The sequence below is a fragment of the Aspergillus heteromorphus genome (assembly GCF_003184545.1).
Source record: "Aspergillus heteromorphus CBS 117.55 chromosome Unknown BO70scaffold_55, whole genome shotgun sequence".
In the NCBI taxonomy this organism is placed as follows: domain Eukaryota; kingdom Fungi; phylum Ascomycota; class Eurotiomycetes; order Eurotiales; family Aspergillaceae; genus Aspergillus; species Aspergillus heteromorphus.
The window spans coordinates 63,107-77,426 of NW_020290460.1; the positions used below are offsets into that span (position 1 = coordinate 63,107).

Below are 14,320 nucleotides of genomic sequence, written 5' to 3' on the forward strand. Positions count from 1 at the left end.
TATTTCTATGCTACTCCTCCTCTCTTATTCTATCATGAGGTCCTGCACGCCTATTTAAACAGCAGTCTGAACACTCAAACATAGATAAACTGACTTTTAAGTAGCTTTGCCGAGTCTAGTATATAATTAATTTGGTTCAGAAATCTGTGACCTCGAACTGCAACTTCCCAGATCAGGGTCAGTGAATGTTTTTTAAGTACATGGAGATGGCGAGAGAAAAGGGCCAAAAAGGGCAAGAAAGATCGAAAATACAAAGGGAAGAGATATGAAAAAAAACAAAGCGGAAGAAATTAATCTATTTAACAAGAATCAAAGGTCCGTGGTGCATTTTAACTCCAATATATGAACCAGAAGCGAGGCTGGAGGGAACACTACTAGTGCCCAGAAAAGCCAACTGCATCTGAAGGCACCTGCAACCCAAACGAGTATAAACCAACCATACAATGATTTGCATTCAATGTCCCTTGTTAACTTCAAGACATTTTCTTTTCAAGGGAAATCATGGCGTCAGAGATGTTGCCATGAAAACTCTTGAAGATACTGTGGGAGGTGGGCGATATGCAACGAAAAAGGCACCATTAGTCTAAGAATGTAAACATGCTGGTGTGGATTATATTCAAAGCCCGGTCAGCGTCTCTCTCTTCAATAACGCAGGAAATATTAATTTCGCTTGCACCTGTAAGACAAAGTAAGATAAGCCTCTGACGATCAATAAAAATGAGCAGGTCGAACTTACCTTGAGAGATCATCTCGATGTTAACGTTGTTTTCACCAAGTGTCGAGAACATCCGGCCAGCGACACCAATCATGTTTTTCATTTGCTTCCCAACAAGACTAAGAATTGCCATCTCCGGGATGATGTCAACCGTGCCATATTTTTGCAAGTCTCGTAAAGCGCCTTTGAGATCCTCATCTATGATTTGGTATTCATCTCTTCCAACACCATTAAGAAGGGGCATTTCCGAATGAAGGGCCATGGATACATGAACCTCACTTGTGGATATTAGATCGATTGAAAGTCTCCACCGGTCAAGGACAGAAAATATTCCAGCGAAGAACCCGTGCGAAAGCGAGCGCTTGTTCGAGTGTACATTGATCACCAATATCTTGTGCTTGATTGTAACAGCCGTTGGGCGTTTCGGACGCTGTACAAGACTTGGACTCCGGGTACGAAATAGTCTCGGATCGTGGCCGGGGGTGGTCTTGTCCAATTCAAAGGTAGAATCAGGGAAAATCACTGTACCATCCCCTCTTGGATTCATAACGTTTTTTATGCGTATTGGGATCTTTGCGCGGATGACTTGCTCCATAGTAAAAGGATGAATCACCTCCGAGCCGTAGAATGTCAACTCAGCTGCCTCAGCTGGAGTTATTGCAGGAAGAAGGCGCGCGGTGGGAACTTTTCGAGGATCTGCGGTGAATATCCCATCGACTTCTTTCCAAACCTGTAGTTCCCTGGCATTTATTCCCACGGCAACCAGAGCGGCGCAAAGATCAGTATAACCACGTCCGATCTGATCAAGAAGACCTCCGGGGACAGTTCCAAAAAACCCAGTCACAACTGGGACTTTATTTTCACAGGCCCTAATCTTTCTGCCAAGGGCAGCCGCAAGATTGTTGTAGAATGCCTGGTCGAGACCCTGATTCGAGATGGGAAAATCAATGATCTCAGCTAAATCCACATACTGCGAATCCACACCACGGTCTTGAAGGAAAGCCGCCATAAGTCGACAGCTCAGCTTTTCCCCCGTACTGATCACTTTATCCACACACCGTGCACTGATTTCTCCCAGTGTCTGTGCAGCTTCCAGGACTTTTAGAACCTTGTCGCATTCGCTATTTATATCTGAAATCAGTCGGGACTTGAGAACGTTAGATCGGATTTGGTCGTCGACAACTTGTATATGCTCCAGCCGGACTGCCTCTACGAGGGAGGCATACTGTTGCGATAGAGCGTCTTCAGCGTCCCGCGCCGCTCGCAGTAAACTACCGCATGATATAGAGTCAATTTTAAATCCATGGTATGCCAGACGAGACAAAAAAAAAGCAGAAAGGAGATATGTAACTGGAAGGGTTTAAGGGAAGATGGCAGTGGTAAGGTTAGAGAAATGACTCACCGATTCGTGGTACCTGCAGCTTTCGTCGAACTGCTCCGCGCTGAACACACTATAGCCACACGATGTTCTAAAAGGCTCGGTCTGGTTAGAAAATGCTGTTAGTAGACAACTTTATCACTTGATCGAGATTCGCAGAAGATACTTACAATATCACCTGATCGATGATATTCAGAGCAAACTTTCCAACGCTTGTACCCCCGAACTTCTGTACAACCCAATTGCTACCCAGTGAGACTTTTTGGTCACTATCGACCAACGGCAAAGAGTCTGCCTTGTACTGCTGGTGGTCATCCATGTCGGTTTTTAGTAGCAAGTCAAAGCCTTACAGTCCAGAGATGGATGACACACCGGTCGGTGCTTGCACTTGGCTCCGGTAGCGGGACGCCTTTTTTATGTGCACTGGCGGGGTTGCGAAAGCGGAGTACCGGGCGATAGCATCGAGGGATGAATGGTTTTTCTCCGGGCTACCCCTTCCGCCTTCCCTAATGAATCAACCAATTAGTTATCAAGGGCGGTAAATCTTACCTAGGCAATTGTCTTACTCGTGCCACCGCAGGCAGGAATATTGAACCATTACATTATACCGTATGAGGTACTGGGGACACGCCTGCTTCTTCTATGTCTTGATTAGTCCATAATTATTTTTATACTTACATGCCAGAGTATGTAAAGGTCTTATCGCCCCCCACCCACTTATTTATAGAGTATAAGAGCTCTAACTGTGTAGTAGTATGAAGATTTATCAGATACGGCTTAGCAGTAGTTATAGGTAGATAATCATAGTAAATTATTCTTCGCCCGTGGCCAGCTAGTAATTAAAGCGCTGGCATGTAAAATCACTAGGGCTCTAACCAATCAGTATGGATGTTTAATACCCGCTGTTCCCTATTTCTTTACTACAGTAGTTGATAGTTCTTCGCTCTGCAATAAAATAAAACGTGGAGTTGAGTTAATTATACTTAACTCCCAGTCATGCCTGCAGGTCAATCAATACCTTAGGAGATACTACAGTAGGCATACAATCCTCCGAAGCCGGGGGGTGTGTTAGGGGAATGATTGAATTAAGCTAATCCAATGATTGACTGTTAATACAGAAGAAATTAATAAAAAAAATAAAAAAATAAAAGTATTCTGTATTCATGTTATATTTTTTTATTTTTTTATATAGTGCTATTTCTTGCTTTATTTAATTATTTATTTAATTATAATATACTAAACAAAATATTCACGCAGATATTATTAAATTTTTAAAATTTAAAGAATTTATATAAAAACTTTATAATAATATTTTTTATTTTATATATATCTATCTTATCTATAAATAGTTTTAAGATTTCTAATTTATATATTATTTTTATTATATAAAAATTTACTCTCTATATAAATAATAATTCTTTAATTTTTTTATTATTTTTAAATATAATTCTATAAATAATCTGATATTTTTATATTATTTTTTTATTTAATTTTTTTATATTTTTATTTATATATTAATATAATTTTTTTCTAATTCTGTAATTATAGCTGAAGAAGCTAAGTTTAAAAATATTTTTTTTATAATATTTATTTATTTTTTATATAATCTTACTAAATCTACTTAGACTAATTTATATATTAATAAATTTATTATACTTATTTATAATTTTTTTTTAAAAAAAACAAGTATATAATTATATATTTTATAATTTAAAAAAATAAGATTTTTTATTAATTATATTATACTAATCTATAGAAGAAAGTTTAAAGATTTTTTTTATATAAATTTATTATTTATATTAGTTTACTATCTATTATATAAATAGATATTTATTTTTTAAGATTTATATAAATATTATTAATATATATTATAATTCTTTTTTTATTAACTAAAAACTATTTATTTTTATATATTAATATTATTCTTATTATCTTCTGTAATTTATCATAATTTATTTTATATATTAATAATATCTGATCTATCTTCTTTAAAGATATTTAATTATTTAAATACTAAAATAAATATTATAATAAATATAAGTAAAAAGACTATAAAGTCTATTATATATATATTATAAAAATAAAATAAAATATTAATTTATAAGTACTGCACTGCTTTTTTATATTATTATTAAAAAATTAAATAAATTAAATAAATTAAATAAAAAGACTTTTTTATTTATTTTTTTTATTATCTTTTTATTTTTTTATAAAAAATAAAATTTTATTAATTAAAAAAATATTATTAATCAATTATCTGAAGAAATTTTATTAATTAAATAATATTATTAATTATTTATTTAAAGATCTAAGAATTATTTTAAATTTTAATTAATTATTAAAAACTTTAATTTTTTATAAAGCAGAGATTAACTCTTAATTTATATAAATATATTTAATCTATTTAATTTTATATTAAAATTATACTTTATAATCTTTTTATATATATTTTTTATTTTAAATCTTTTTTATTATAAATTCCTTTTTATTATTAATTATTAGTTCTGATAATTATATATTATTTAGTTCTTAAGATAATAATAAGTCTGATAATATAGAATAAAGAAAATCTATATAAAAATTAAATAAATATCTATAAATATACTTAGTTATATAATATAAAAATTAATTATTCTTATAATTATATATTTTATATTTTTTTAGTTAAGTTTCTTATAGAATTAATCTGTATAGATATTTTTTATATTTAATTATATTTTACTTTTTTTATATTTAAATATTAGATTTTTTTATTAACTTACTTACTTTTCTATATATTTTTATATATAAATTATTAATATTTATATTTATTCTTAAGTCTCTTTAATAATTTATATAATAACTTTTTTTATTAGATTAGATTTTATATTAATTCTTCTACTAAGAATTCTTAGACTTTAATTAATAAAAATAATATAAGATAATATTTATAAATTATAATATAAAAAGTTTTTTATTTTGATAAATAAAAATATACAGCTGTTTAGAGTAATAAAGAAGATACTGATTTCTTTCTTAGTTATATTTTTTTAATCTAAAAAGCTTCTTTTTATATACTTTTAGGCAATAATAAAGATAATTAGATTAATAATTATTTAATCTAAGTATATCTTAATTATACTAGAGCTTAAAAAGATATAACAGATAGATCTTAATATTAAGAATAATTAAGATAATTAATTATCTGATTTTTAGTTATATTATAATCAGATATAAAGATTTTCTTAATCTGATTATAATCTAGTGATTAGATATAAAAATTCTAATTAACCTGACCTGACCTGGCTGTTAGCCACTCTAGTTTAGAATCAGCTGAGCAGCTCTTTTAAAAATAATAATTATTTTTAATTAATTTAATTATATAAAATATAAATATAAATATATATTTTAATTATATTATTTATTTATTTTATAACTTTATCTATCTTTAAATAACAGACTATAGAGAGTTTTTATTAAATTTTTATTAATTAATATATTTATTTTTATATTTTATTTATAAATTATATTTCTTAATTAAATATAATAAACCTTAAGATTTTATATTTTTTTATAAATAATTATATAATAGTTTATATAACTATTTCTTAATTAATTTTTATTATAAATTTTAAGATTATATTCTTTAAGAATTAATCTATTATTATTAAAATATTTAAACAGTTTTTTCTTCAATAGATTAATAATAATATTTATAATAATATTTTTTAATATTTAATTAAATATATCTAATAATTTTAATAATTTTTCTTTCTAGATTTTTATATAATTATAAATATTATAGTTTCTTATAAATCTCTAAATATTTTTTAATATTATAAATTAGAAATATTATCAGCTAATTAGAATATATATTATTTTATAATTAGAATATTCTAATAATATTAAATTATAAATATATTAAATAATATTTATACAGAGAAGTTTAAAATTTAAAATTTATTTTCTTTTTAAAAAATAGATATAAATTTTATTTATTAATATATATTTAATAATAAATATTCTAAAATCTAGTTAAGATAAAAATTTTCTCTGTTTTTGAATTAGTATTTTAATTTTTTTTAATATAATTTATTATTATTTTAAGTCTCTCTTCAGCTTTTTGTATTAATATATAATATTTATTTTAAGTTATTTATAATTTGTATTAAAATAGATAGAATAACAGCTATATTAATTGATCTATTTAATTAAAAAAATAATAAAATTATATAATTTTAAAAATAGTTATTCTTATCTGTGAATATATTTTATTTACATTATAATAAATTATTAGTCTATTTATTCTTTTTTTATTTTTATAAACTAATTTAAAATTAAATCAGTTTAAAAATAAAGACTATTATATATATTATTTAATCAGCTTTCTTAAAAAATATATTTTAGATTTTTATAATTAATTATTACTTAAAATATTTTATACTAATCTTAATTCAGTATTTTATTATTTAAAACTTTATATAATAATAAAAAGTTTCTTATTATAAATTAGATAATTATATTTTATTAATATATTTTATTTTAAGAAGTATATATAAGATTATAATATATAATTATTATTATATTATAAAAAAACCTTTTTTGTATCATAATTAAATAAATTTATTTCTATAATTATTATATATTCAGAATAAAATAAAGTTAGAATTAGATTAAAAAAATATATTTTTTAATTTATTAAAAGCTATCTAATAATCTGATATTTATTTAAAGATTATATTTAAGAACTTTTCTTAAGAAGTAAGAACTTTTCTTAAGAAGACTTTATTGAACTTTCACTTTCTCATATAAATTGGGTGCAAAAGTGAGATGAAAGTGAGAGAAAGATAAGAGAAGTAAAAAATAAGAAAAATTAAAAATTAGATAATTAAGTAAGAACTTTTCTCTAATCTCTTAGAAAGACTTTACTGAACTCTTACTTTCTTATATAAATTAAATATAAAAATAAGATAAAAATAAGATAAAGATAAAAGAAAAATAAGAGAAAGATAAAAGAAGTAATAAGAAAAATTAAAAATTAGATAAATAAAAAAAGACTAAAAGCTGATTCAACTTAATTAAAACTTATTAAAAAACTAATTAAAAATTAAGAGATTTTTTTATTTATATTTATAGCCAATTAACTATTAAAAGTATATAAAAATATATAAAATTATATAAAATTATATAAAAATTATATAAATAAAACAGGGCCAAGAATAATAAAACTAATAATTAAATAAAGATTAAAATAATTAATAAAAATAAGATCTTTTATTTTACTATAGAATAGACAGAACTCAGAATTATTAGTTTGTTAACTAATAATCTAAGATAATTAACTAGTCTAAAACTATAAACTAATAAGTCTTAGATAATAAACTAATAAGTCTGTCTATATTATTAATATATTCTTATAATTTTAATAAGATAAAATATCAGAAAAAACTAAAGTAAATAAATTATTAAAAATAAAAAATAATAATAATAAAATTTAATAAATTATTATATTTAATTATTTAATAAATTAAGTATATTTTTAATCAAGAAACTGCTTAGTCAGATTATCTATTTATATTTTATTAATAAATATTTATTAAATATTAATTATTTTATTCAGGACTTCTTATCTTAATTAATAATTAATAATATTAATATATTTTAGACTAGTTTAAAAGAGAAAATTCTTATTAGTAAGAATTTTAACTATTTAATAATTATTATATAATATAGAGAAGTATTAATTAGAACTAAATCTTATTTATTTAAAAAATCTTTTTTATTAAAGAAGTTACTTGACTGCAGTAGTTAGAACTAATAATTTAGCTTTAATAATTAAAAAAGTTATATAATATTATTTCTTATTTAGTTAATTAATAAAGCTATTAAATAAATAAATAATATACTCTATTAAGCTAGTATAATCTTAATTATTAGTAAAACTAGTATTACTAATTATATAAAATAAAATAGAACTAGAACTAAATTTAATAGTTAAATTCTTTATTTTTTTTAAATAAAAGATTAAATAATTTATAGTCCTAAGATATTTAGAACTTGAATTAATTAGATATTTTAAAATTAACTAATATAATTTAATAATATCAGATCTAATCTAAATTATAGAATATAAAGCTAATTCTACTTTCTGCTGAAATTTATAAATTTAATTAATAATAATTTAGTAAAGTAAATCCTTTACTAATTTCTTACTTAGAAATAGAAATTTAGAACTTTTTCTTTACTCTAAATTAAATTTATTAATAATCTTATTAATATAGTTTAATTATTAAATCTATAACTTTCTATTTAGATAATTATATAAGATTTAAATATTAAAAAATAAATTAATCTCTTTAAGATCTTTGAATTTAAATAATATTATTAATTCTTACTTAAATTTATTAAATTTTTAATAATTTAATTTATAAAATATATAAATTATATTATTTATAAAAATTATTAAAATTATAAATTTATTAATAAAGATATATTAATCTTTCTGAATAAACTTAAGCTCTAAGATTATTAGTTTTTGTTTCAGAGTATTTTACTAAAGAAATAATAAATATCTTAATCTATATAAAGCTTTTTATAATAGAAAAACTGTTTATTTATTTTCTAATCTAGAAATTAGACTTATATAGATTTTTTTTTTAATAAAATTATTAAAAAAGGCAGTGATTATATTCAATTAATTAATTTCTAGATTAAATATAATAATTAGAGTTAAAGAAATCTGTATAGATCTGGTTATAAGAATATTAATATATATTTTTAATTAATCAGATATCTGTAAATTATTTTTAATATAAATTTAGACTTTAAAACCAGTCAGATAATCAGTTTTATTAAATTTATATAAAAATATCTATTTTAATAATAATACTTCAGCTCTATTAATTTTATAAATTAAATATATATTCTAAGTATTTAGAGCTTTTAATTAATTAATTTCAGTTTTAATAGTCTGAGTAAATTAGCTTGAAAATATATAATTTCTTATTTTTTATTAGTTAATAGATAAAGATAGAAGTAATAAAAAATTAATATAGAGAATTTCACTTTTATTAATATAATTAATTATTATTTAAATAACTTAAAAAATAAGTCTAGCTCTTTTAAAATTAAAATCAGATAATTCTAAGTAGATCTATTTTAAATCTCTAATTAATTTAATATCTAAAAACTCAGTTTTATTAATCAGCTTATTAATATTTAAATTATTAATAAGAATCTAAGATAATAAAGAAGATAAGTTAAATAATAAAAATAATAAATTCTCTATAATTATATTATTATCTTATCTAATTAAGATATTTAACTAATTATTTAAAACTGCTAACTGGCTTAATTTAGTAGTTAACTAATTTAAGATTATTAATTAATCTTATTCTAATTAATTATCTAATAAAGATTCAGATATTTATTTTAATATTTCTAAATTAGAAAAATCTTTATTTATATTAGATTCTTTAGATTCTTTAAAAATAGAGATATCTAATTATTCTAATTAAATAAAATCAACTAATTTAGTTATTTTTAATTTTATTAATAGATTTTCTAATTCAGTATATTATTTATAATTAAAATTTTTATTAAAAATAATATTATAAGCTGAAATTATTTTTTTAAGAATAGATATTTAGATTTATTAAATATTAGTTATCTAATAATTAATTAGATAATTAATTAGAGCTCTGGGCCCTAGTTTATCTTCTTTAAATAAATTACTAATTTAGATATAGATATATAATTTATATTTTCTTAAATAGAAAATATCTAATTTCTTAGATAACTATAAAAGACTTTTCCAGACAGTTTTATATAATATTTCTTAATTTAATTATTTATTTAATATTCTGTTTAGAATAAAAATAGCCGAATCTATTATTTCAGGCTATAAAAATATAAAAAGCCCTGAATTAATTAATAAACTTCTTATTTTAAAAATAATTAGAACTCCGGATCTTTCTATATATAGATTTTGCTCTGATTAATAAACTAGTAAATAATTAATTAATAGATCTTTAGTACTAGCCCAGATTAGAAAAATACTAAGATTCTAATTCTAATCAGAATAAAATCTCTTGAATATTATCCTAAACTGATTAATAATTAATTAAATCATATTAATAATTAATTCTGAAACATCTGAAGTTAGAGCTTGCTCTAGATAAAATTTTAAATAAGAATAATAGAGATAACTGATATATCTCTGTTTATTAATTTTATTTACTATATAAATCAAGTCTTAATAAATTAATTTAAATATCTGACTTTTTTTTTTAAATTTTTATCTTAAAATTTATCTTTTTAATTAACTAATTTTATATATAAGATATTTTTTATTTTAGCTTAGCTTATCTAAGCTAGTCTGTTTTAGCAAATTAATAATATTAATTTTCTGAATTAAATTACTTAGATAATTTAGAATTTTCTTATTAAAATATTCTAATCTTTTATATTATTCTTTAGTTATTTCAGATATTATATATTAATATTCTGAGAGTTTAATTAGCTTAAGATTATAAATTAATAAATCTGAGATAGCTAACTAGCTTATTTTAATAATAATAATTATAGCAGAACTAAATTTTTATTTTTATTAAATATAGTATATTTTTTTAATTTTCTTAATTTAATATAATAGAGTTTTATCTACTTATTTAAGAAATCTATTTTTTTTATTTAAAAATAGTCTCTTTTTATCAGCTTTTGCAGCTAAGAGAATATTTATATAAAATTAAAAAATATAAATTACTTTTTTAAGTTTAAAATATAGATTTTTTTTATTTAGATAAATAAAATAAAAAATAACTATTCTATAATCTTAAATAATTAAAACAATGTCTTCTACTCTTACTAATTTATTTCTATTTATAATAAAAATATAATTAATAAAAAAATTTAAGAAATTACAGATATAATTATCTGAAGCAGTATTAAAAATTTATTAAAATAAATAAAATATTAATAATTATTTTAAATAAATAATTTATTAATTTATTATTAAAAAAATCTTTTCTATCTTGATAATTGCTTTATTATTCTTATTAAATAAAAACAGTATTTAGTAAGTCTGACAGTATTATTTAAAGAAATATCTTAGTTTAAAACTATTTCTGAAAGTATTTTTAAAATAATTTAAAATTTTAATCTTAGATTTTTATTCAGAATCTCTTAGTTTCTTATTAATATAAAAATAATTATTAAAATTATAAAATCTATTATTCTTATCTAATTTATATAAACAGGATTAATTCTTAAATTTTTATCTCTTTATTAATATTTTATTATTTTAGAAAGTTTATTTTAACTTAGTTATTAAAACAGTTATTAAAATAGTTAATTTAGAATTATCTAAAAAATCTTAAAAAAAATATAACTAATTCTATTACTACTATTATTAATTAACTTAATAAATTATCTAATTTAGAAATTTAAATAAATTTAATTATATATTCTTTATATTATCTTAAGAAACTTAGATAGTTCTTTCTGATTATTCTTATTATTAATTAATTTTAATTATTAAATTATTATAAAATTATCTATTATTTTCTGAATTAATTTAAGAAAATTATAGATTATTTAAATAAAACTAGTAATCTTGCTTAATTTCAGCTTTACTACTTCTAAATAAATAAGCTTTTATTAAGTTATATAATTCTTAATAGAACTCTTTATTTCTAAGAATTATAGCTTATAATATTTATTAATAACTTTTCTTATATAAAACTAATTAATAAAGATAATTCTTTTCTTTAGAGCTTATAAAATTTAATAAGATTTTTCTAAATTAAATATAGTATACTGATTTTACTTATTTAATATAGAATTTATTAATAAATTTAAAGAGACTAGTCCAGAGATAATTTTCTTTTATTTCTTAAATTAATAGTTAAATTAATTTATAATTTTCTAATATAAAAGATAGTCTGATTTACTAAGATCTATTATTAAAGTAATATAATAATTAAAATCTGAAATAGATATAGTAACTAGCTTAATAAAATAATTAGATTTTTTAAATAAATCTAGATTTATATATTTTCAGATATTTTTATTAATAATAAATAATTAAATTTAATTAATTCAAAGAAACTAATCAGATTAATTATTAAGAATAATAAAAATTTTCTTAAATTACTAATTTTAAGATATAATAAAGAAATAGTTAAAAAAATTTAAGAATTTAAATAGATCTTATTTTTTACTTAAAAATTTTATAATTTTTTATATAAATTTTAAGTCAGAGATAAAATAAAAATAAAAAAAATAAAAAAATATAAAAAATCTCAGAGATATTAATAAAAAATTAATATAAAAATATAACTAGACTTATAATTAAGAACTTTTTTTAAGAAATAAAAACTTTTCTTAAGAAGACTTTATTAAACTTTTACTTTCTTATATAAATTAAATATAAAAATAAAATAAAAATAAGAAAAAAATAAGAAAAATAAAAAATAAAAAAAATTAAAAATTAAATAATTAAATAAAAATTTTTCTTTAATTTCTTAAAAAAACTTTACTAAACTCTTACTTTCTTATATAAATTAAATATAAAAATAAAATAAAAATAAGATAAAAATAAAAAAAAGATAAGAGAAAAATAAAAGAAATAATAAAAAAAATTAAAAATTAAATAAATAAAAAAAAGACTAAAAACTAATTCAACTTAATTAAAACTTATTAAAAAACTAATTAAAAATTATAAGATCTTTTTATTTATATTTATAGTCAATTGACTATCAAAAGCATATAAAAATATATAAAATTATATAAAAATTATATAAAAATTATATAAATAAAACAGGACTGAGAATAATAGAATCAGTAATTAAATAAAAGCTAGAATAATTAATAAAAATAAGATCTCTTGCTTCGCTGCAGGATAGATAAAACTCAGAATTATTAATCTGCCAACTAATAGCCTAAGGCAGCCAACTGGCCTGAGGCCGCAAACTGATGAGCCTTAGGCAGCGAACTGGCGAGTCTGCCCATATTGTTGACAATATTTTTTATATTAATTAATTTAAAGACTATACTATCTCTAAGAAACTTTTAATAAATTATTTATAAAAATTAATAAAGCTTAGAAATTCTTATAAAAGTTTTATAATTATTAAAGTTTTTTATTTTTAAATAGCTTAAATTTTTACTAAATTTATCTAAATCTTTATTATTTATATAATAAATCTAAGATATTAAATTTCTTTTAAAAATTTATATTTTTTAATATCTAGATATAGTTCTGCTTTATTTAATTTAATAAAAATATTTTATATATATTTTTAATATTTTTTTAAAAAGTTATTTAAGTAAATAAATATATTATTTATATGGACTAAATATAAGGATAGTAATTCTTATAATCCTTGTGATATAATATATTATAAGAAATACTTATACTATAAAGACAGTCTCTTACAAAGTAATTATACTAGTATAGTATATAATTTATAAAATTCTTATAAATATATTTATTTATAAGAAAAGCTAGATAAAAGACTAGCAATAATATTTTGAATAATATAAATATTATTTTAATTTCTAATAGATATTTTTTTTTATATTATTTTAATATATATTCTTATAATTTTATTACTTAAAATCTATAAGATAATTTATTAAAACTATATTTATATAAAATACTAAATATTATATTTATAAGAATTTTTCTAATCTTCTAAAAATTAATTATAAAATTATTATAAAAAAATAATTAAAATAAATATAATCTTATTAGCTTTTAAAAATCTTTATAAATAATTAAATATATTTTAATAAATTATAGAATTAAAGCAGAGACTTAAAATTTTTATAAATAATAAAAAAATTTATAAATCTTTAAGTAATTCTAATATTTTATCTATAAAATTAAAAAAAACTAATATATATATATATTTTTTATAAAATAGTAAATATTATAATATTTATAATTATATTACTTTTTAATTATTTATTACTTAGCAAGAGTCTATTATAAAGATTAATAATTAAAATAAAGATTAATAAACATAAATTATAATAATCTATTTAATTTATATATTTAATAATTTATAGAAAGATAAAGCTGTGAAGTTTTTTTAAAAGAATAATTAAATAGATTTTTTTAAATTTTTTAAGATATAGCTAGATAATCTAGAAAATTATAAATAAAAAATATAATTATAAATTCTAAGAATAACTTCTTATAAAAAAAGAATTTTATATATTTATAATACTAAAAAAAAATAAAA

At 19.7% G+C, this 14,320-nt stretch overlaps 1 protein-coding gene across 1 annotated transcript; it reads right to left on the minus strand.

Annotated features, from left to right (window-relative positions):
- Positions 1–110: 110 nt before the first annotated feature.
- BO70DRAFT_325070 (aspartate kinase) lies at positions 111–2,523 on the minus strand. Its single transcript, XM_025540632.1, has 4 exons — positions 2,264–2,523; positions 2,118–2,198; positions 737–1,986; positions 111–676 (listed from the first exon to the last, which is right to left on the minus strand). The coding sequence occupies exons 1-4, from the start codon at positions 2,410–2,412 to the stop codon at positions 579–581; spliced, it is 1,578 nt and encodes a 525-aa protein (XP_025394381.1). The 5' UTR covers positions 2,413–2,523; the 3' UTR covers positions 111–578.
- Between the last annotated feature and the right edge of the window lie 11,797 nt (positions 2,524–14,320).

Bases quoted from the DNA above. Each gene is read 5' to 3' on its own strand.
- BO70DRAFT_325070 (XM_025540632.1), bottom strand. From the start codon at position 2,412: ATGGATGACCACCAGCAGTACAAGGCAGACTCTTTGCCGTTGGTCGAT. The intron at 1,987-2,117 runs GTGAGTCATTTC...ATCATGCGGTAG, and splicing joins GCTGCAGGTACCACGAATCG to TTTACTGCGAGCGGCGCGGG. The intron at 677-736 runs GTAAGTTCGACC...TTTGTCTTACAG, and splicing joins CATCGAGATGATCTCTCAAG to GTGCAAGCGAAATTAATATT.